Here is a 24,213-nt window from a genome sequence, read left to right as displayed (position 1 = left end):
GAACTATTGGGACATCATCAAGATAAAAAGCTTCTGCACAGCAAAGGCAACAATCAATGAAATAAAAGGCAACCAATAGAATGAGAGAAGATATTTGCAAATTACATATCAGATTAAAGGGTTAGTATCCAAAATCTATAAGGAATTTACCAAACTCAACACCCAAAAAATAAATAATCCAGTGAAGAAATGGGCAAGAGACATCAATAGACACTTTTCCAAAGAAGACATCCACATGGCTCACAGACACACGAAAAGATGCTCAACATCACTCATCATCAGGGAAATACAAATCAAAACCACAATGAGATCTCGCTTCACACCTGTCAGAATGACTAAAATGAACAACTCGGGAAACAACAGATATTGGTGAGGATGCCGAGAAAGGGGAACCCTTTTACACTTTGGTGGGAATGCAAACTGGTACAGCCACTGTGGAAAACAGTATAGAGGTTCCTCAAAAAGTTAAAAATAGAGCTACCCCACGACCCAGCAATTGCACTACTAGGTATGTATCCAAAGGATACAAAAATGCTGATTTGAAGGGGCACATGCACCCCAATGTTTATAGCAGCACTATCAACCATAATCAAATTGTGGAAAGAGCCCAAATGTCCATTGACTGATGATTGGAGTAAGAAGACGTAGTGTGTATGTGTGTGTACATATATATATATATATATATATATATATATATATATATATGTATATGTATATATAAAACAGAATATATATATATATATTGTTTGAAATATAAATGAAATATAAAATGAAATCTTGCCATTTGCAACAACGTGAATGGAACTAGAAGGTATTATGCTAGTGAAATAAGTCAGTCAGAGAAAGACAGATATATGATTTCACTCATATTTGGAATTTGAGAAACTCAATAGATGAACATAAGGGAAGGGAAGGAAAAATAAGAAAAAAAACAGAGGGAGGCAGACCATAAGAGACTCTTCTTAAAAAAATTTTTTTTAATCTTTATTTTTGAGAGAGAGAGCGAGAGCACATGCATGCATGAGCAGGGGAGGGGCAGAGAGAGAGGGAGACACAGAACTTGAAGCAGGCTCCAGGCTCTGTGCTGTGAGCACAGAGCCCAATGTGGGGTTCAAACCCATGAACTATGAGCCAAAGTGGGACGCTTAACCAACTGAGCCACCCACACACTCCACCATAAGAGACTCTTAAATACAGAGAACTGAGGGCTGCTGGAGGGGAGGTGGGTGGGGGTATGGGTTAAATGGGTGATGGGCATTAAGGAGGGCATTTTTTGGGATGAGCACTGGGTGTCATATGTAAAAGATGAATCACTGGGTTCCACTCCTGAAGCCAAGACTACACTGTATGTTAACTAACTTGAATTTTTTTTTAAAAGAAAGAAATGGAGGTTTGAGGGGTGAGCACCTCAGCCTCATTAAAGCAGCCTCCAGAAATAGTTCCAATGGCAAACTTTACCCCTTATTCCAAGCCCAGAGAGACAGCAGAGTCCAGTGTTAACCTAAGCAATCTCCCTATCCACGCTGCCCAGGGATAACTGGTTTACCTCAAAACAGGGCTTTTGAGTAGGGGGTATTGAGGAAGTGGCCCTGAGGCTGGGCTTGGTAACAGTGAACTACGTCCAAGATCTTTGTGCTGAGGGCATTAAGGGAGTCATGGAGGACTTGATAAAGGGGATTAGTCTGTACTTTCAAAAAGGTCAAGATGTAGCTATGGTGAATCAGGTGGCAGGAATGAGGTACCATCTCCACTTCCTTGCTTCCCATCACTCTATTGTAATTATAAAATAGATCATTTACTTACCTCCATGGATTAATAATGATAATAATAATAATAATAATAATAATAATAATAAAGCCTATACCCCAACCCTCGTTTAACCCACCCCAAGCTGATTCCACAAGCTCTTGTCAAGGTCATCAGTGGTCTCCACCTTGCCAAATCCAATGGACACCTTTCCGTCCTCATCTTCTTCAACCTCTCAGCAGCCCTGGACATGTGACCATCTCCTCCTTGAAACACTTTCTTCTTGATTTTCCCCTAACTCTCTCAATACTCCTTCTGAGACTCTTATTGGCTTCTTCACTGTCTAACTTCTAAATGTTGTTGGAACCTTGGGGCTTGGTCCTTGTTTTCCTTGCCAGCACATTCTCCCTAGTGATCCCCTCCAATCCCATGGCTTCAATACACCTATAAATGCTGAACTTCTGTGGCCCTAGAATCCCTCCACCAGAAGTCAGACCAGCATAGCTGTAAGAAATAGAATAATGCCTCCACCACAGATGTCCATGTCCTAATCCCCAGAACCTGTGGATGTGCTTTTTATGGGTAAAGGGATGTTGTAGACTTAATTAAGTTAAGGATCTTGAGATGAAGGAAATAATCCTGGATTATCCAGGTAGACCCCATGTAATCACAAGGGTCCTTATAAGATGGAGGCAAGAGGGTCAGAGTCAGAGAAAGATCTGAAGATGCGACACTGCTGATTTTCAAGATGGATGAAGAGGCCAAAAGCCAAAGAATGCAGGTAGCCTCCAGAAACTGAAAACAGTGAGGAAACAGATTCTCCCCTTGGGCCGCCAGAAGAAACACAGCCTTGCTAACACCTTGATTTTAGCCCATTAAGACCCATTTTGGGCTAACCTCCAGAACTGTGAGACAATATATTTGTGTTGTTTTAAGCCATAAATTTTGTAGTTGTTACAGCAGCAACAAGAAACAAACACAATAACCAACCCCCCACTGTCTAACAGGCATCTCAAACTTTAGAATGTTCAAACTGAGCTTGGGGTCTTGTCCTCCCAAGCCTGTGTTTCTCCATCTTCCCCAAGGCTATTAATAAATGGTAAAACCAACCACTACATTCTAAAGCCTGAATCCTGAGGGCATCTTTGCTTCATCTTTTCACTCATCCCTGCATCAAGTCCATCACTAAACCCTGTGGGGATCCTTCCTCCAAACTATTATCTATGGAGCGTCTCTTCTCTCCATTTCCCCATCACCATCCTGGCCACCACCATCTTGCCTGGTCTATGGTAATAGCCTCCTGACTGGTAGCATTTGTTTTTGAAACTTACCCTTGTAGTTTACACCCTGTCACTCCCCTGCTTCAGTAGCTTCCCATGCGCTTAGAAAGAGTCCATACTCCTGGATACAGCCCACAGGGCCTTGCGGTCTGACCCCTCCCTGCTCTGAGACCTCCCCTCCCGTCTCCTTTGCTCTCCAAGCTCCAGCTCCAGATGGTTTCTGTTCCTTCACAGCCCCAGTTCTTTCCTACCTCAAGCCCTCTGCCTTGCTGTGTCCTTTGCCTGGAAACCCTGCCTTTCACTCCCCAAGGCTGGGTCACTTTCATCCCCTGGCTCTGCTTAACTGTCACTTCCTGATAAATGCCTTCTCCAGCCAGCCCCACCTCACAACATAGCTACTGTTTCATGTCACCCTGTTTTATTTCCTTTTCAGAACTGTCATCATGTCTGATAATATCTTCTTTCCTTGCTTGTGTGCTTGTTATCTGTCTCCCCCACTAGACTGTAAATTCCTCAAGGATCATGTCTACCTTGTTCACCATGGTATTTCCAGGGCATGGAAGAATGCCTGGCACAGAGCTAGGGCTCGGTAAATATGGTTAATGAAGAATGAATGACAGCCCAGGCAGCAAGTAAGGGGGCTAATGTGGGGCAGGGCTGAAGAGCGGAGGGCAGGTGTAAATGAGCTCTGTGGGCTCTGCAGCTGAGCTCCCAAAATAGGTCACCTGCTCAGCAACCCTGTCTCTGCTCCAGACCCTTCCCCAGCCTGAGCCACAGCCCTCATCCCCTGTCTCCAACAAAGATGGGCTCAGAACTAGTCTCCACCCCAGATCATGTTTTGGTGGGTTAAGTCCAGGCCGGGAATAGCTTCGGCTCTCCTTCCTCCTTCATGCTGTTACCCAAGCTATTTCCTTTGCCTATAATTCCTTCCCACCTCCTTTTCCTGCCAAAGTCATTCTAAACACCAGCTCCTCAGGAAGTCTTCCCAAAAGGAGCAACTTGACCCCCTCCAAGCCCTCCAGGTAGCCTTGACTACTGGAACCCACTTCCATACTCACCCAGACTGTGAGTTCCCAAGAGACTACCATACGCAGCTGTCTGGGCTGTGCAAGGTTGCCATTCATGTCACAGTCATGAAGTGCTGTGGCCTGGGGCCCAGTATGAGCTGTCTCTGTTGTCTCCCATTTAATCCCTGCCCCGCCCCCCCATGGTGGGTAGTTTCTTGATCTCCAGGTTTGTTGACTGAATGATTGACTAACTAAACAATAATCAAACTATCATCAGCTCACAGCCTCAGGGACCCTATTATATGCTGGGCTGGAAGCAGTCCATTTCCTGCCTTGACCCGCCTCCAACCTGTCTTCGTTCAGAGTCTATTCCCATACCTCGCAGGGGAAGGCCTTCTTTTTTTTTTTTTTTCCAAGTTTTATCATGTTTTTTTTTTTTAGTTTGCTTTTTATGGTTTTATTTGCATTTTTATTGAAGTACAATTAACATACAATGTTATATTATTTTCAGGTGTGGAAGGCCTTCTTTATGTTCCACTCATCTCACCCTACAGCAACCAAACCCATGATGCGATGAGCCCTGGCTGTTATATTTTAAGGAGAAACAGGACAAGGGAGTGAGAGGGACATGCCACCCTCTCACAGGGCTTTCTGGCTGCTTTCTGTGGCCCTGGGGCAGCCAGGAGTGCATTTCCTGCCCTGCACAAGCCCGTGGTCTTAGGCTTCACCATTTGTGGCAGGAACCAAGAAGTGCCTCCCACCACATCCTCCCATGAGCCCTCTCTTCAGCAGGTATTCAGGGAGGTTTTCATGAGCCCAACTGGGCTCTTCCTGCAAGCCCGGGGTGGACTCAGAGCCTTCTGCTCCAGGAGCTTCAAGCTCCTCTCATCCACCATGTCCTCTCAGCTTGGCTTCTAAGAGGCAGGGCCCTGCTGAGGTACTGGTGGAAGGGGAATGGGCAAAAGATGGTCACAGATAACTGGGACTGACTCCTGACCTTCACGAACATATGGAGCAACCAGAACGCTCATGCAATGCAAGTTCGCAAAACTGAATGTTGGCCCAGTGCGTATAATGCCTGATAAAAGGAAGTACACCTGCCTCTTGAAAGAAAGTGCACAGCAGCAAAATTTGTCCAAGGAAACTGGCCAAATGCTCATCATCAGCACCGTTCACATGATGGAAAACTCTGCCAATGAGAATAAGTATCACTGTCTCAGGCAATACCACATTCAAAATTCACAGACTGTATATTGAGGGAGAGGAGCCTGACATAAGAGACCACATACGGCACACCTCGTTTATAAGTTCAAGAACAGGCAAAACTAATCCAGGGAGATGGAGGTCAGAGCACTGGTTATCTCTTGGCAGGGGATGTACCTGGAAGGGAGCACCAGGCTACAGAGGGCTTAGGTGAGGCTGGTAATGTTCTGCTTCTTCATCTGGGTGTTACTTACATAGGTGGTTCACTTTGCCAACATTCACTGGGCTACAGGCTTATGATGGGTGCATTTTTCTGTGTGGCAAATGTCCATAAAATTTTACCAAAACAAAAGACAACAAACAGCAACCTTTAATTCATCTTCCTGCAGCCAAACTCTTGCTAACAACCTTCTCACCTCCCCTCCCTGCTTCAAAGCTTCCTGGCTCCTCAAACCCTTGATGCCCAGGTAACAAGGCACTACCCACTTCTCCCAACCTAATGCTCATTACACTCAGCTTCAACCACCTGCCATTTTCTGTTCCTTGACTTTGCTCAGGCTAATTTCCAGGCTTCTGGCCACACTGCTCTCAGTTGGGATATCCCCCTCCCCAGCCTTCTCACACTAATTCCTACTCATCCCCTCGGTCCCAGTGTTGGTGCACACCCTGTGGCTGAAGGGTACGCCTGCCTCTATGTCTCCAAAGCGTCCTGGACATCTCCACCAGAGCAGCCATCATACCCCTTGTCACTGCCTGCCTTGTCTGTCTCCTCCAGGAGCCAGGGAGTTCCATGAGAGCAGGGACTATGCCTGTTTCACTATCTTATCCTCACACTTGGCCTGTCATTGAGTAGATGTTCCATAAATACTTGCTGAATGAATGAATGAATGAATGAACGAACAAAATGTCCCTGCCTTCACCATTTACATGGTCACCAGCCTCTTCGCTGTACAATGAGGAAACTACAGTCCAGCAAGCGGTCCAAGCCTGCTAGGCTGGCAGGGTCATGGCCCAAGTCCCAGGGCTATAAGGCCACCTCAAGAGTTGCTACTGCCCACCCACGCTCCACCAAACAGAGCTTCTGCTCTGCTCAGCTCAGGAAGATGGGGAGCTCTGCTCAGCCAGAAACCTTGAGCACCTCATCTGGCTCTGCCCCAAGCCCATCTAGATGCGAGGCTCAAGGTTCATGTGTGCTGTGCAAGAAGGAAACCCTTGACCAATGACTAGAAGCAAAGCAGAGGGGAGGGGGAAGGGACTCGCCTGAGGCAGGGCATGAGCATGGCTGGGTCACAGAGCAAGCACAGAGAAAGCCATATAACCATTATGAACAAAAAGGAAAGGAAAAATTGCCCTAGATTAAAAGAGAATAAAGAGACACAACAGTATGTGACACGGGAACCTTGACTGGATCCTGGCTTCAAAACAAAGCAGCTCTAAAGGTCATTTTGGTGACAATAAGGGAAAAAAACTAAAGACATGCTTCTACATTACCATCTCACCACTATCACCATCCGATACAACACGTATTTTGCTTGCTTGTTTATTGTCTATCTTCCCCGAGCCAAAGAATTTTTGTCTACTTTGCTCACTGCTGTGAGCTTTCAGGGCCTCTTTAGGGCTTGGCACATAGTAGGTGCTCCATACGAATATTTGCTGAGTAAATGACCACGGTATATATAATCCCACAACTTGCCTTTTTTTATCTTATGTTTCAGGGTTGATTCAACCACTATGCTCATTTCATTCATTTGACCTACTTCTAATATTGCATTGTATATGATTCATAACTTATTTCTTCCATTTACCTAATGAGGAACATTTCCAGTCTTTCACTATTCCAAGAAATGCTACGATAAATACCTTTACATGTGCCCGTTCATATCTTTAAGGTTGGTGTCTGTGAGTGGAATGGCCGGGTCAAAGGCATCTTCAACATTACCAGATATGGTAAAACTATTCTCCAGGTTGGTTATATCAATTTACAGTCCCACACGTCCCCACATCCTCACCAGTAGAATTTTGTCATGTTTAAAATTGGTGGCTTATCTACTGGGTGGGTATAGATGAGATTTTAAAAAAACATAAAGCAATGTTTAGTGAGCTTGATTTCGGCCAGAAACTGTGCTAAACCCTTTATGTGCATTAATGCAAATAGTCTTTGCAACAACCCTGTAAGGTAGAGAAATCTCTACCCCCGTAAAGATAAGAAACTGAGGCTATGGGTTGAGCACCTTGCTACAAATACAGAGAAAAGTTGTCACTGACCCATGGCTGAGATTCACAGCCTGCCCCTGAACCACGTTCCCTGCTGCCTCATATTTTCCATTTTTTCTTTGATATTTTTGTCACTGTCCAAAGTTTATATACTGAGCATGTGTTACTTCTGTAAGAGATAAAAGAGCCTTAAGAAATTTTATTTTAAACTAGTTTTGAGGTCATTCTCCCACCCCCGGCAGTGAAGAGGGCAAGGATTGGTCTGGTGCTCACAGCCTCTCTCCTGCACACCCTCTGTAGGCGAAGGGAGGTTGTCCCTAAACTGGGGGAGGGATGCCAAGGCCTCCTCGGCAGCTTTTTCAGGCTCCCCAGAGGCCCCCTCAATTATGCCTCCCATCTGCCAGGCCCTGCTCACCAGGTCCGGTTGGTGCTGGAGTCTTGGTGCAGAAGGGCGTTGAGCACGTAGGGTACGCCTCCCTCAGGAGTCACCCAGGTCCGGGCCACATCCACATTGAAGGCCACCAGAGGAACAAGGCCTGTGGAGAACAGAGGGACATTTTTTTTTTTTTTTATTTTTAACGTTTATTTATTATTGAGAGACAGACACAGAGCATGAGCAGGGGAGGGGCAGAAAGAGGAGGAGACCTAGAATCTGAAGCAGGCTCCGGGCTCTGAGCTGTCAGCACAGAGCCTGACATGGGGCTCGAACTCACAAACTGTGAGATCATGACCTGAGCTGAAGTCAGACGCTTAACTGACTGAGCCACTCAGGCGCCCCTAGAGGGACATTTAAGAGATGCCTGTTAAAGCCATGGCTGGCCCTTTGACTCCCATCATTCTGTCACATCTGGTGGTGTCATCATCCCCATTTTACAGATGAGAAAAATGAGATTCCCCAGGACCTTTTCCCTATGGGAATAGGACAGGAGTGTAGGCATGTCTGACCCAGAGCTCCTGATCCTCCTACTATGTCAGCACCAAGGCCCCTCCTCCAGCAAGCCTTCCCTGGTTCTCTCCTAGAAGTACTTCCCACCTTCTCACACCTCCCACTGTGCACTTTCTGTACCTGTCAGATAGCATATACTCATGACAGTGTCTTGTACCAAAGTTCAAATAGACTATGAGCCCTAGGGCTAGGATATACATTCATTCTGTCTATGAGGCCCCATCAGATGACCCAGGAGAAAACATGTCCTCAAACATGTACAAGAATGTTTACAGAAGCTTTACTTGTAATAGTTCCCGAGTGGAAACAACCCAAATGTCCATCAACTGGGGAAGGGATGAACTAACTGGTAGAGTCACACAATGGAATACTACTCAGGAGTAAAAAGAAATGAGTGATTGACACACACGACAAGATGGGTGAATCACAAAAATCATTATGCTGACTGAAAGAAGCTTTACATAAAAGAGTACTGTCTAATTCCATTTACATGATGTTCTAGAACCAGCAAAGCTAATCTATAATAAAAAAAATATTTCCTGGGGGTAAAGGGATGTGGCTTAACTGGGAAGGGACAGGAAGAAACTCTGTAGGCTTATGGAAACACCCTAGGTCTTGATAAGAATTTGGATGACGAAGGTGTGTGCGTTTGTCAAAAACACACTGAATGGTCAACTTAAAACTTGTGACTTTCACCGAATATAAATTTTCCCTCAAAAAAGAACGAGAAACAAACATTGACCTCTGGTTGATAGGTATGCGGAAGCATTTAGGGATGAAGTGTACCAACCTCCGCAATTTACTTTGGAATGCATCAAAATGTAACGTGGCTTGATGGATGGATAGATGGATATATGCAGATGGATATATAGATATATGTTTACATATGTGTCTGTGTGATGTTGCAAATATAACGAAATGTTGACAACTGTAAAATCTAAGTGTGGCATATAGTTTTCCACCGTACAATTATTTCAACTTTTCTGTATACTTGAAATTTTTCACTAAAAAGTTTTGGGGAAAAACTGATATTCACAGATTGCCCCCAACCTCAGAGGTTGTGCCAATTCATACCACAACAACAGAAGAGGAGAAGGCCTGTTTCCTCACAGCACTGCTTGAGGTGTGTGCAGACCATCCTTGTTTTGAAAGAGTTTCTTATCATTTTGTTCCAAAATATCTTTTTTAATTCTGAATGAGGCCGAGTCCCTTATTTTAAGTTGTTTACTGCCTATTCATATACATTATCCATTTGTAGGACATATTGCTTTCTTATTAATTTGCAAGAGCGTTTTGAATCAGAAAAAATTACCAATGTGTTCAAGATAATACTTCACACTTAGCTATTTGATGTAGGTATCTTTTCCCACATCTAGAATTTATACGTAGTCAAGTTATTTTTCTTTTATGACTCTTCAGTTTTATGCCATGCTTCCCCATTCAGAGATTATTTTTTTTTAAGTTCACTCATGTTTTTGTCTGTATTTTGGGGGGTTTTGTTTCACTTCTTACACTTGAATCTTTGATTGATCTGCACTCTATTTTTGTGTACAGAGTGAAAGAGGGATCCAGCTTTTACCCTTTCTCCCCACAATTGAAATTGTCTCAACATTTTTCCTTGAATGGCTCGTCTTATCCCCACAGATCTGCAGTATCACCTTTATCATTCTCAGAATTCCCCTATGCATTTGGGCCTCAGCTGGGACTCAGTTCTGCCCTACTGACCACATTGTCTCCCGCTTGGATATGTTTATTAGTCTCCTGACCTTTCTTTTCCAAGTCTTGTCCCTCTGGATACAACCTCCCCATATCAACTGCCAGAGACATTTTAAAAGTATGTCCTGACTATGACACTCCACTGTAAAAACTCTAATGTATATTTACAGAGAAAAAGGGCAAGGTGAAGTTGAGTGTACAGAACTTATCTGTTCAATTACTGTTCAATGAACAACGTTTTGGGGGGAAAAAAGCTTTTTGGAAAACACTCTTTTTTAATGATGGCATAATGACTTTTTCATTCCTAAATATACCACATAAACATGCCATAAGAATGATGTTCTGACATCACACATTCATGCAAAAACATACTCACTAATTTACTTAGTAAAGCAGTTTTTAGCCCCACAATTCATAGGAAACAAATGTGAACTGCTCATCTTGTTTGGATAAATTCAAAATGTCTTGTTTAGCATGTACAAGCCAACTGAGACGGCTGAAGGGGTGTAGCTTCTGTGATTCTGCAGTCTGTTAAAACGTACAAACTATGCCATGTATTTTGAAGTGCTTTCAGGTTTAGCATTTATTTTTCCCTCAAGGTATGTTTTCTGTGCTATAACTATATTTAAACATTTTTTTTAATGTTTATTTCTTTTTGAGAGAGAGAGACAGAGACAGAGAGAGAGACAGAGCATGAGTAGGGAAGGGTCAGAGAGAGAGGGAGACACAGAATCCGAAGCGGGTTCCAGGCTCAGAGCTGTCAGCACAGACCCCGATGTTGGGCTTGAACTCACGAACCACAAGATCATGACCTAAGCCGAAGCTGGACGCTTAACCGACTGAGCCACCCAGGTGCCCCAATGTGCTATAACTTTATTTTTAAAGGTAGTTTGAATGCAAGATAACCACGAGTACCCAAAAGACTGAAGAAACAGTGAAGAAATGGTGAATGAGAAATGTACCTTCTCAATAATGACTCCCTCACAATTATCCTCCACTACTCATCATTAAGTCTTCATTTCCTCTCTTAATGAGGACAGTAAACTTTTATTACAGTAAGTTGTATATGTAAATTATATTTTATATTCAAATTAATTTTTTTGGTATAAACTTGTTTTATCGGCCAGCTAATAAATTTTTCCATCAGTAAAAACTGTTTGGGTATATTGAGCTAGATGGAATGAACCACAGTTTTTCCAGTGAAATTGATGGAAATAGTTTTTCCAATTAATGACTTTTCACTTAGCAGCACAGACGTTAAAAACAAATAAAAATCATTAGGCAAAGGATACGTTAACGGACTTTTAAGTAAGGAAGAGAAAGAAATATATACATATAAATATGCTGTTCTTCATTCACCAAGAAGATATAAATTTAAAATCTATATGTCTCCATTAACATCACTTCAAAATATATTTTAAAAATTGACTGAATGGGGCGCCTGGGTGGCTCAGTCGGTTAAGCGGCCGACTTCAGCTCAGGTCACGATCTCGCGGTCCGTGAGTTCGAGCCCCGCGTCGGCCTCTGGGCTGATGGCTCAGAGCCTGGAGCCTGCTTCCGATTCTGTGTCTCCCTCTCTCTCTGCCCCTCCCCCGTTCATGCTCTGCCTCTCTCTGTCTCAAAAATAAATAAAAAACGTTAAAAAAAAATTAAAAAAAAAATTAAAAAAAATTGACTGAATTAAAAATACAAAAATCCACAACCAAAATGGGAGACTTTAATGCTTTAACAAATCTTTCATCAAGCTACAAAAGCACATTAAAGTATCAATAATGATATAGAAGATCTGAATATCACAACTAACAGAACACTGTACCTAACAATGGTAAAAGAAACATTTTTTCAAATGCACATGAAACATTTACCCAAATCAAATATATATGAAAGGTCAAAAAGCAAGCCTCAATAAATTTCAATGCATTGAAGTAATTCAGAATAGGTTCTCTGACTACACTGGAATTAAACTAGAAGCCAATAACAAAAGAAAACTATAATAATTTGAACTTCTCAGAAATCAAGCAATGCACGTCTGCATAAGTCAAAAATGAAATCGCCATGGATATTTTTTAGTGATAATTAAGATATGACAAATCAAAACTTGTGGGAAACAGTTAAGGCAGTGCTCAGAGGAAATGTGCAGCCTTAAGTGCCAATGTTAAAAAAGACAAAAAGCTAAAATCAATGATCTACACTTCCATCTCAAAAAGGTAAAAGAATAGTAAATCAAACCCAAAGAAAGTACAGGAATAAAGATATGAGTATGTATCAATGAAATAGAAAACTAACTTAGAGTAGAGAAATCAACAAAGCAAAAGTTTACTTTTAAAAAAGCTTAATGAAACCGATAAACTCTTAGCAACATTGTCAAGAAAAAAAGAGAGAACACACAAGTTACCAACATGAATGAAAAAGAAGCCATCAGAATAGATCCTAAGACATTAAGAAATAATGAGGATAGTATACACAACTTTATGCCACTATACTTCACAATTTTGTTGTAATAGACAAATTCCTTGAGATAAAGATTTACCACAACTGATGAAAGAAATGCAAGCTGAATAATCTTGTATCAAAAAAAGTAAATCCCATTATTAAAAATCTTAGGAAGAATTCCAACCCAGATAGCTTCACTGTGAACTCTTCCAAACATTTAGAGAAGAAATACCAAACTTACACAAACTATTCCAAAGAAAAGAATTGAGGGAATACTTTCCAATCATTTTACAGGACGAGAATAACATTGATATATGTTTTAAATGTTTATTTATTTATTTATTTTGAGTGAGGACAGAGAGAGAATCCCAAGCAGACTCTGCACTCTCAGTGCAGAGCCTGACACGGGGCTCTATCCCACAAACTGTGAGATCATGACCTGAGCCAAAATCAAGAGTCGGATGCTTAACCGACTGAGCCACCCAGGTGCCCTAACATTGATATTAAAACCTGACAAGAGCAAAGACTTAAAAAACAAACAAACAAAAATCAGAAAAAGTCTGACAGGAGCCGTACAAGGAAGGACAATTGATGATCTCTCTTGAACACAGATGTAGGAATCCTAACCAAATATTAGCAAATCAAATCCGGTGACATATAAAAATCATAATACATCACAACCAAGTGGAGTTTTTTCAGGAATGCAAGGGTGGTTTGACATTTGATAATAATTTATTTCTTTTTCACATTAACAGGAAAAAAATCATATGATCATTATGATAGAAGCAAGAAAAAGGCATTTGATAAAATCCAATACTGCTCTGTGATTTACAAAAATCATAGTAAATCAGAATAGAAGGAATTTATATAATCTTATCAAGAATATCCACAAAAAACCGTCAGCAAACATCATTCTTATTGGTGTGTTATTAAAATCTTTCCCTAAAATCAGGATTGAGACAGGGATGACTACTCTCACCACTTTTACTCAACATTTTACTGGAGGACTTAGAGCAGTGAGAAAAGGGGGAAAAAATGGAGCATAGAGATTAAAAAGGAAAAAATAAAACTGTCATTATTGGCAGGTGAAACTATTAAGTACACTGAGAAATCCAACAGATCTACAAACACTGAGAATTAACAAGAGCCTTTTTAGCAAGGTTACTGGATACAGAGGCAATATATGAAGAACCACTGTACTTCTATACACTATCAATGATCAAATAAAGAGTGAACAATTTTTAAAGATGTCATTAACAAAAGATAGAAATATCAAATGCTTAAAAATAAGTCTACTTAAAGATATGTAAAACCTCCATGCTGAAAACTATAAAAGATTAGGAGATATTAAAGATCTAGATACATGGAGGAATAGATCATGTTCATGAAGTTAAGACTCAATAATTGTTGTCAGTTACCACTCTATTGATCTATAGCTTCAATAGAATCCTAATCAAAATCTCAGCAAATTATTGGGGGGGGTGTTAACAAGCCAATTAAAAATTTATATGAAATTGCACAAGGCAAGAATAGTCTGGCACTCTTAAGGGAGAATAACAAACTTGTAGGACTTGATAACATTACACTATTATTCATCAAGACATTACAAAGTTATAGTCAAGACAGAATTATACTAGCACCAGACAGGCAGATAGACCAGTGGAACAGAGAGTACAAACACATATGATCACCTGTTTTATGACAAAAGTGACAGTGAAGAACAGAGAGGAAAGAATGATCTTTTAAATAAAAGGTGCTGGGTCACTGGGATATCAATATTGAAAAAAATTCATCTTGACTATTCTCACACGATCACACACACACAAAAGTTCTTGATGGGCTGAAATGTGAATTTAGATAGACTGTATATCTAAATGTGAAAAATGAAACAATAAAGTTTTTAAGGGAAAATGAAGGACCCTGGGGTAGACAAATATTTTTTTCAACAGGACACAAAACACACTAATGTAAAGGAAATAACTGATAGACAGATCTTCATTAAACTTAAGAACTTCTGTTTATCAAAAGACACCATTAAGGGAATAGAGGCAAGACAGAGTGAGAAGAGATATTTGCAACACAAATATCTGACAAAAGATTATCAGAATATGTATAAGATTCCTATAGATCAATAAGGAAAATGCATGTAAGCTAACAGAAAGACGTTTCACAAGAGATTATCCAATGGCTAGTAATCAAATGAAAAGGCACTCATTAGACTTCAGAGAAAGGCAAATTAGAACCACCATATAATACCACCACACAACTACCAGAATGGTTAAATGAAAAAAAACAAAATAAAACAAAACAAAACCCAATACCAAGAGTTGACACTGATTGGGAGCAACTAGAACTCTACTGGTGAGATACTGCTGGTAAGAATGTAAGTCAGTACAACCCCTTTAGGAAACCATTTGAGAGCATCAACTCAAGTTGAGCATAAACTGAATAGTCACCAATGGAATACTCTACAGCAGTGAAAATAACCTACAACAAGGTGGCTGCATTTCAAAAAACACAGTGTTGGGTGAAAGACTAGGAACAAACCAGATCATATCGTATAATTCCAGTTATACAAAGTTGAAAACAGGCAAACTAATCTATGCTATTGAAAGTTAGGAGAGTGTTACCCTTGGGGGTAAGGTAATGAATGACCGGAGGGAGTGATAAAGGGTATTTCTGGGCTGTTAGTCATACTCTGTTTCTTGAAATGGGTGTTAGTGGCATGGATTTGGTTTAATTTGAAAATTCACTAATCTGAATTTGTCCATTGTATTGTGTAATTCAAAAAAGTTTATATAAAAAAATAATCGCAAGTTTCTGAAACACACGAATATATAAACATTCTATACGTTAATAATAATATTTTGGAGAGAGAAAAAAAAACAAAAATTTTAAAACTGCATTGGTTAGCATTGGAAGTAATGAGGGCAACCATCCCTTTACTCTGAAAATTGTTTACTAAAAGGAAAATATTAAGTAGTTTTCTTGTCTTCCCTATATAAATTGAATTTCAGGATCACCAAATAGTTCTAGTTGATGTGGGAAGAATAATAGAATCATAAAAACACAACTTGGCAAGCCATTATACAATAATTAATTCAGGCCATGACCATCAATGGATGAAACTAGTAGAAGAAAGTTTGGTAGAAAACTTTACAATTAGACTGACACCACCTGAGCCCACCAGTCAATCTTAATGTCCCCAGGAATACTGGGTCCTCAGACATATGTCCCTCTGAGTGTGATACCACAGGAAGATTATAGGAGCCCTAGACTCTGTGTTCCTAACAAGCTCCCAAGTGATGCCCACGCTGCTGGTCCTCAGACCACATTTTGAGTAGCAAGTCTTTGAAATACTTTGGCAAAAGAAACAAAAAGGGGGGAGTGAGATAAATCCAGGAAGTATGTCACAACCCCCCGAAAGTTTTAGAGTGTGTTTGCCAAAACAGTTAAACCTGAATTTAATGAAGTCATTGACACCAACATCCAGGTTTTGGGAAATTCAGGGGATAAAAGACAAACTGCACCAAAAGGAGGAAACACACAAACCCTGAATGAAGCTGTTCTATAAGAAAAGTGACCAAGATCTGCAGTAAAGGAAAGACTTCAAAAAGACACACAAACCAAAAAATTGGCAAGGGGGCCACTCTAGACTAAGAGAGGCACAACAACCAAATGTAATGTGGACCTCGTTTGGATCTTGACTTGAACAAACTTATTGTTAATAAAAAGATAAATGGAGACAGGAAGATTTGAATGTGGACTGGGCATTAGATAATACCTCAAAATTATTTTTAACTTTGTTAGGTGATTAAAAAAACATTGTGGCTATGTGAGAAAATAACCACACAGCTCAGAAACCTGCACTGAAGTACTTAGGGGTGAAACGACACAATGGTTTTTTGGGTTTGCCTTAAAATAATGTTTCGGAAACGTTAAAGTGCTAGTGAATCACCCAAGTTTCTTATTAAAATACAGATTCTGATTCAGTGGATCAGGAGTGGGACTGAGAGCCTCGTCTAATGAGATCCTCAGTGATGCCAGACTGCTGGTCACAACACCAAGTTTGAGCAGCACAGCTTTCAAGGAAACCAAAAGGGATAGTGAAATAATGCAGCCAGTGTGACGGTCTATCTGGGCAATGGTATATTGAGTTTGTGACTGTTATTTCCTCTGCTTTTGTACATGCTTCAAATTTTGTTCAAAAGTCACCTTCCAGAGGCTCAAGTAGGTGGCACAATGTGAGAGGGCAGTGTTTGAGCTCTCATTTCTCAATTCCCAGGCCCTCTCCCTGAACCCGCACAAAGCAGCCATCTGTACTTTATTTCGTTCCCTTTATACCTCGGCCTTGCCCAGAATGATTTGTGGCAACTCATAAAAGCATACAATGCATTAAGATAAAACTAATTTTGGGGCGCCTGGGTGGCTCAGTCGGTTAAGCGTCCGACTTCGGCTCAGGTCATGATCTCACAGTTCGTGGGTTCGAGCCCCGCGTCGGGCTCTGTGCTGACAGCTCAGAGCCTGGAGCCTGTTTCAGATTCTGTGTCTCCCTCTCTCTCTGCCCCTCCCCTGTTCATGCTCTGTCTCTCTCTGTCTCAAAAATAAATAAACGTTAAAAAAAAATAAAAATAAATAAAAATAAAAATAAAATGATTTCTTGAAAAACTGTATAAATGGATAAACTTCCTTGAAGCCAAAGTAAGGATGAAGATGATAAGCTATATTACTCACAGTGTCCACAAAATCAGAGGGAAAAACTTATCCCGGGGAAGCAGAAAAAAAAACAAAACAAAAAATTTCCCTGAGGATTCTCTTCATGAGACCACTGAATGAATGGGGGCAGAGTGGGGTTAAAAAAACAACAGCAGCAGCAGTAAATGAACAAACCTACATCCCAAGTTACCCGCAGCTGTTATTCGTGTCCTCCCTGCCATCACCCAAAGTACAACGCATAAAACACGACCAGACCGCAAGCTGTTCCCTGTCTGGGGGCCATGGATCACTTTGAGAATGGGATGAGAGCATCAGAGCCTTCCCCACCCACCCAGCTGTATCTATGCCCAAGTCTTAGCTCTGCTCTACTCCGAGGTGATCTCCTGCCTTGCCATCTTCACCATTCAACTCCTCCAAGAGGCCTTCCTGACCTCCAGACCCCTATCTGGGCCCTCTGTACCCCTGCAAACCTTCGATCACAAACTGAAACTCTCCTGCTTATCTCCTTGTTTATTTATTGCCTGTGACTCTTTCTCCCACCACCGGTGAGCCCCTCTGAGGGCAAAGACTGGGCGTCAGCCGTGTTCATCATGTCATCCCAGGGCCTGGTAGGTGGCCTACACCTAGTGCGTGCTAGATGAGTGAACAGGGCTCACAGGCACCTCTGTAGCCAACCCATGGATCCTCAAGGGTTCTAGATCAAGACCCTATGTGGGGAATGGGGAGCACTGTTCTCTGTGAATACAGGAGGATTGGGCTCAGGCTCCTTGGCTCATTTTACACCAAGCCCTGTGTTTGTTGGTCAGGCAGGTTAGGGTAAGCAAACTGAGTAGGAGAGAATTAAAAAGTAAGAACGAGCAGCTTCTTCTTGCAAGGAGTGATTAGGAGGCTTTCTTTCCCGTTTTACCGTGTAACTGATAGACATGGTTTGAAACCCCTGAGGTAAGTCCAGTCTCCTCACCTGGGCATCTGCGGCATCTCCCTGCCCAGCCCAGTGCCCCTTCTGCCAGGTCTGCTCTCCAGCCGCTTCAAGCTCCTCTACACCTCACTCCCTGAACACCATCCCCATACCTCCCACCTCTGGGCCTTTGCACAAGCAGTTCCCTCTGCCCGCATGCCTTCCTTGCTCTCACCTCTGCCCCGTCTTTGGGGACCTGCTCAGGCACTAATCCAGATCCTCAGCCAGAGTAACTCACTGGTCCCTGAGCCCCCACCACATCCCACAGTGTCTCTGTCTGGCTCTGACTAAGTCCTGTCTAGGTCAGAGTGATCTGTGATTAAGTCTGTCTCCCCCCAAAATGTGACCTAATCTGAGTCATCCATGACAACCCCCTAACCACAAAGCCCGGTTCAGCACAGGGCCGGGCCCAGAAGAGGTGTCCTGGAACTGTCAGAGTAGGTCAGAGATTCCTGTTCCCCACCCCACCCCTGTCCCCATTTTTGCTGTTTTCAACTGAGGGATCGTGGAGCAAGAACCCTGAGGGGTGGGAAAGGGGAGGAGACCAATCACAGCTACCCTCCCGGAGCACCTGATTCCTTCCAGGCACCACACTGGGTGCTGAGGCTCAGAGAAGTTGAATTATTTGCTTGTGGCCCATCAGCAGATTGAATACTTGTGTCTAGGGCCCAGGTCTGCCTAATTCCAAAAGCTTTAGTAAAAGCTGGAGGCACTGAGGGGTTGTTAAACAGACAAGAGGGTCACAAATGGTCCCAGAAGCTGGGCACAGCTCCCAGCTGTGCCAGCAGCTCACTGAGCCTGGGCAGAGCTCTGGGCTAGATAGTTGGTAATGAGGTCAGCGAGAACCTCCTGTGCAGGCACAGTGGCACGAGAACGTGTGTGGAGGGCAGCACCATATTCACTGAGCTTTCCCAGTTACCAGCACCCACCCTGAGAGCTGGCTGGTGCCTAGGATCTGCCAGCCGTAGGCCACCTTGCTAGAGCAGACTCCCTCCAGGCCCCTGGCATTTTACTTTTGCTTGGGCTGTCCCTAGATCAGGCAACTGCTTCCTTTCCTACTGAAACAGAAAAAATAGCATGGGTCCCAGAGGGAGACGGTCCTGTGTTCAAATCTTGCTTTGCCACCGAGTTACTTAAGGACCTTGGGCTTGTCACCTCACCTGCTTCCCCATCTGTGATAGAGGGCTGTGCTGTGCAGAGCAAATAGGGCAATGCCTGCCCAGTGTCTGACACACCGGAGGCCCAGTGTGGGCGCTGACGTCAGCGTAAAGCCACAAGGGAGGGCCTGTCATGCTCCCTCTGACAGCCTTACCCTCCATCTCAAGCCCCTCTTGTGTGCTGTCAGACATGAGAGCCCAGCCAAACCAGTGTCTGTCACCACACTACCCACAAGGCTGCCTCCCCTGAGCTGTCTCCAGCCACATAGGCCTTCTGAGTCAGAATAAGACCCTCCCTCCATCCTGTCAGCCAGCATCGCTTCCCCCTCAACCATCTATCTTCCCCAACACACTGGGCATTTTAAATACACATTCTCACGCCACTAGTCTCTGTTTAGCAAACTCAGGCCCGGGGGAATGGTTTGCCCAAATTTATACTAGGAGCTGGCTGTAGAACTGGGACTAGAGTCAGGTGTCCTGACCCGCCACTCAGGACACCCAGAAGGGCCTTGGGGAAGCTCTTGCCTCAGAGCCGCCTGCAAGGTGCCTGTCCCACAGAGGAGCTCACTTTCAACCCACCCACCCACACCAGTCTTTCACACAGGAGCCTCATCGTCTCGCCTTTCTCCAGGACTCCACCTCCCAACGTGCAAGTCTCACTGTTGCCACCCTGCTCAAGATCTGCTGTGGCTTCCCGTTCCCCTCGGGGTGAGGTCTAAGGTCCCTTAGCCTGGTACTCTGGCCCTCCACACTGCCCACCAGCACCCTGGACCTCTCCAGCCTGACTGCCCCACATGCCCCCCATATATACCCTATAAGCCGACCTCCCAGCCAACGTTGGAGACATCTGGTTCCCAAGTGGCCTACAGTCCACACCTGGCTTGTCCACAAACACCGCACTTCGCAGATGTTTTTCCTCTGCTTGCAATGCCCTTTACCCATCCCCCACGCGGGAGACCTGAAGGAATCCTCAATGGATCTGCTGGCTGGGGCTAGAGGTTTCTCTGTGTGTGAGTGCAGCCGACTCTCTCTTCACACAGGGGACCCAGGACAGGGATTGGTACACGCTCACCCCCAGGGCTCAGCATGTTCTGGCTAGGGGTAGGGGGTGCAGGATAGACAATGTCAGAGCAGAGAGCCTTCTGCTCTCACTCAAGCCTTGCCCTGCATCTTCCTGAACAGACTCCTCACACTCCCCATCTTTGTCCATACTGTTTCTACACAGAAACACCCCCCGCCTCACTCCAGCACTCTATACTTGCCAAAGACCTCCTCCATCCTCAGGGCCACATTGGACACCGCGGTCCCCCATCCCTAACAACCAAGGTTTGTCATTATGTAATTGCACACAAATATAGGGGTGTTCCTGGGGCAGAACCAGGACTGACACCTTCCCAACCCCCCACAAAGGCCCAGCAGGGCCACAGGCCTCAGCCTGAAGTTGGTGCGACAGCACAGCGGGCCCTAGACTTCTGGCTCCTTCTTCACCATTGTAAGGTGACCCAGGGAAGAGAAGTTAAGTGGCTGGGGTCACAGAATGGCTCAAGTGTAAAAACTAACCTGGGGATAGCAGGCTGCATGGTAGCAGGATGAGATGGGGCTAGGGGTGTGGGTATGGGTAGCTCCAGCATCACAGTGTGTCTGTGTATCTGTTCCTGACTAGAAAACTCTTTGATAACTGATACTATCTCATCTGCTCCCACAGATGAGAAGTGGACACCACTGTGGGTGGCTTGGGAAGGGTGGAAGGTCAGGGTCAGGCCAGGAACAGTCTGGATTCTCCCCAGCCTAGAGAGGCCCAGCCTGGACCTGGAGTCATAGTCTGAGGGGTCCCTCCCACCTTCGCTGCATCTCCTCGTCAATTTCTCAGACTCTCCCCAGCCCTTAAGACTCAGCACCAGTCTCACCTCCTCCAGGAAGCTCTTCAGGATTGGTCCATCCCTCCATCCCACCTCACAGCTCAGAGCAGAACTGTCACAGCTTTATTTCTCCCACTCAGACTGGAGCCACTGGGGCCTTGCTCTTACACCCTTTCCTTAGCTTAGCCAAGCTGAGGGCTCAGTGACCTCATTGCAAGCCTGCTCCATCTTGCTCTCTGCTGTCCATTGGCCTGGAGACTGTCTAGGCCCCAGAAGGGCTTTGATAAATGTCTCCTGGATTGACATTACTGAAAAAGGTGCTGGGGCAATGGCTGGTCATGCCTTAGGCCACAGGAAACAGAGACTAGCAGGAGCCCCAAATGATGCCAGGGTTAGCATCCCAGGCCATTGGGTAGTCTAGAATTTGGGAGGCAGGACAGAGGCCTGAGCTTGAGCCCCATTTCTACTGGTACTTGCTTGTAACCCCCGACAGTCACTGCACCTCTCTGGGACCCGGTCACCTCCTCCATTTTGAGAGGGGGGAGGACCAGAGTCTAGTCTAAGCACCTTTTTCAGACGTACTTGGTGATGGGGCATCAAAGCCATATGCCATAAAAAGTGTGAGATTTTCTCCGCACTATGTGACTGAAAATAAAGAGAAGTCTAAACTGTAAAATAAGGAAACGGAAGTTCAACAAAGTTTCTACCTTTTCATAATGACTATTTTGAACATCAAATATGAAAATGTGTCCAAAAATGTACGCTTTGCTGGTGCCGTGCCCTACATGTTTGGCCTGCCTCCTGGTGACCTGGCCCCCGGCTAGATGCTAATTTTGAGCTCCCTCCAACAACGGATTCAGCTTTCTCAGACACTGTCTAGTACTCACTTGCTTGCCCCTGCCCATCCTTCAGGGAGAACTCAGGCTCCCAAGAGCCTTGAAACTGTATCTGCCTGATGTCCATCTCATTCTTCTGTCAAGTTTCTGCCCAATGCAGGAGACCCCTGGGGAAGCTTGTCCAGATCACTAGGCTGGACCACCCTGGCTTGATCTGAGCGGCCTCCAGGGGCTCACTGACCATGTTGAATCTCAACCGAGGCCATCTGGGCAGTTGCCGGCTCATGGCTTGGCTTGCCCCAAGTGGTTTCCATGGTCTCCTAGAAATGGGACCCCCAATCCGGGAGAAAAGGAAGTGGCCCCCTCTGTCCACACACAGGTTCTCATACCGGCCCTAACATCAGAAACAGGAAGCAGACTCTCCCAGTACATTCGCCTTCTGCCACACAGACACCTGCCCCCGTCTCTCCTCCATGCTCACCTTCTCACAGGGCCCTCACCCTCCTCAGCTGAACCCATCTGTGATGGAAGAGGGTGCTCTACTGGGCAGGATGGGCATCATCAACCTCCATGCTCAGAACAAACTCACACAGACCCAGGGACCCACCCGTAAGGGGTGCTGTAGAGAGAAAGCCCAGGGCAGGGAGGGGAGGCTAGCTGGAGGAGGAACAGGGCGGCAGAGCTCTGGAATCTGAAGCCACAGGCTGTTGGCACCGTCAATAGCCTCAGAAGCCCTTCTGAGCAAGGCTGGGGATCCAGCAAGCAAGAGTACCTCCCTGAGGGATTCCCCACTTTCTCTGACTTCTGGCTCTGAGTGAGCCCCATTTAGACACACAGGCTGTGCTGAGGGCACAGCAGTCTCTCAGGGCAGGGGGTGAGGCTGACTTACTGGTCATGTAGAGCAGAGTGTGGAAGAGCCACATCCTAGCTGGAGCAGAGGCAGCAGTGTGGACCTCGGCCTATTCAGCTTCCCCTCTTCAGCTTGGGTAGCCAGAAGGCGGGGTCAGAGACACACAAAAGCAAGGACCCACAAGCAGATAAGCACTTTAAAGTAGACACGGAGGTTCCCACTTGTACACAGCTAGCTGTGTGGCTTCCTCAGCAGTTGTGGGCTGGGTTCTGGAAGCTTAGAGACATTCGTCAGCCCTGCTCCATCAGGCACGCTTCTGTGAACGATGAGCCCGAGGTTTGGCCTAGGAACATAGTTCTGGATATCCTCGTCAACAGATGTTTGAGTGTAGGAGTATTAACCTGGCCATTGTTTACCATTCATGTGTGAGAGTCCCAGTCCCCTCCCCTGTCCTAGTACCTACCACCAGATGCCTCAGCCCAACACCCAGCCTATGGTCCTTGGTGGTGTTTGCCTCAGCAGAGAGAATGAGGTCCCCTTCCCACTGCAAGTGCTCCCACAGCTAGAAACTGGGCTCTTGCACCTGGCTCCCACACTCAAGGCCCTGAGACTATGGAGGGCCTGGTAAGTTGAAAGACCCAATGCACTGACTGAAAACACTGGCTCAGTGAATTCAGCTTTGGCTACATTCTCTTTAAAACCTGACTACGGTACCATACTGTGGGGAGTAATTTAAAAGAGCTCTGAGGTGGGGTGCCTGGGTGGCTCAGTCGGTTAAGCATCTGACTCTCAGTTTCAGCTCAGGTCATGATCTCACGGTTTCGTGAGTTCGAGCCCCACATCAGGCTGTGCACTGATGGTGTGGAGCCTGCTTGGGATTCTCTATCTCTCTCTCTTTCCCTCTCTCTCTCTCTGCCCCTCCCCTAGTCACACTATCTCTGCGTCTCTCAAAATAAACTTTAAAAGAAATAATAAAATAAAATAAAATAAAATAAAATAAAATAAAATAAAATAAAATAAAACAAAATAAAACAGCTCTAAGGTACCAGGACAACAGATGAGGTAAAATTCCATAAGTCTTACCAGCATACCTCTGATCCAATCCAGCACCCCAACTGCCAATAGTCTGCAACCATATTTAAAAGCTAACTTCACAATTTGTCAGTTTTCCATGTGTGAGCACGTCTGTCGCTTAAGGAAGTGTCGCCTGCACCCCTACTTCCCAGATTGTTGGAAGTGCAGAGCATTGTCCAGCAGAACTATGATGTTCTAGATCTGCATTGTCCAACACA

General features: G+C 44.5%; 1 protein-coding gene across 7 annotated transcripts in view; it reads right to left on the bottom strand.

Annotated features, from left to right (window-relative positions):
- Nucleotides 1-23,361, bottom strand: part of ITGAE (integrin subunit alpha E) — a 65,417-nt gene extending 42,056 nt beyond the window's left edge. For 5 of the 7 annotated variants that reach the window (XR_006196291.1, XR_006196292.1, XM_042914516.1 and 2 more), the window contains exons 1-2: nt 22,961-23,361; nt 7,866-7,986 (exon numbers count right to left, since the gene is read on the bottom strand). Coding sequence is in view for 5 of the 7 variants with exons in the window: in XM_042914516.1 (XP_042770450.1) it covers nt 7,866-7,986; nt 22,961-22,994 (155 nt within the window). In the remaining 2 variants the exon portion in view is untranslated. The remainder of the gene's footprint in view (nt 1-7,865; nt 7,987-22,960) is intronic. The other 2 variants (XM_042914520.1, XM_042914518.1) reach the window with 1 other exon arrangement.
- Between the last annotated feature and the right edge of the window lie 852 nt (nt 23,362-24,213).

Source organism: Panthera leo, chromosome E1 (genome assembly GCF_018350215.1).
Source record: "Panthera leo isolate Ple1 chromosome E1, P.leo_Ple1_pat1.1, whole genome shotgun sequence".
In the NCBI taxonomy this organism is placed as follows: Eukaryota; Metazoa; Chordata; class Mammalia; order Carnivora; family Felidae; genus Panthera; species Panthera leo.
The sequence above is the reverse complement of the archived record's forward strand: the minus strand, read 5'-3'. Positions and strand labels throughout refer to the sequence as shown.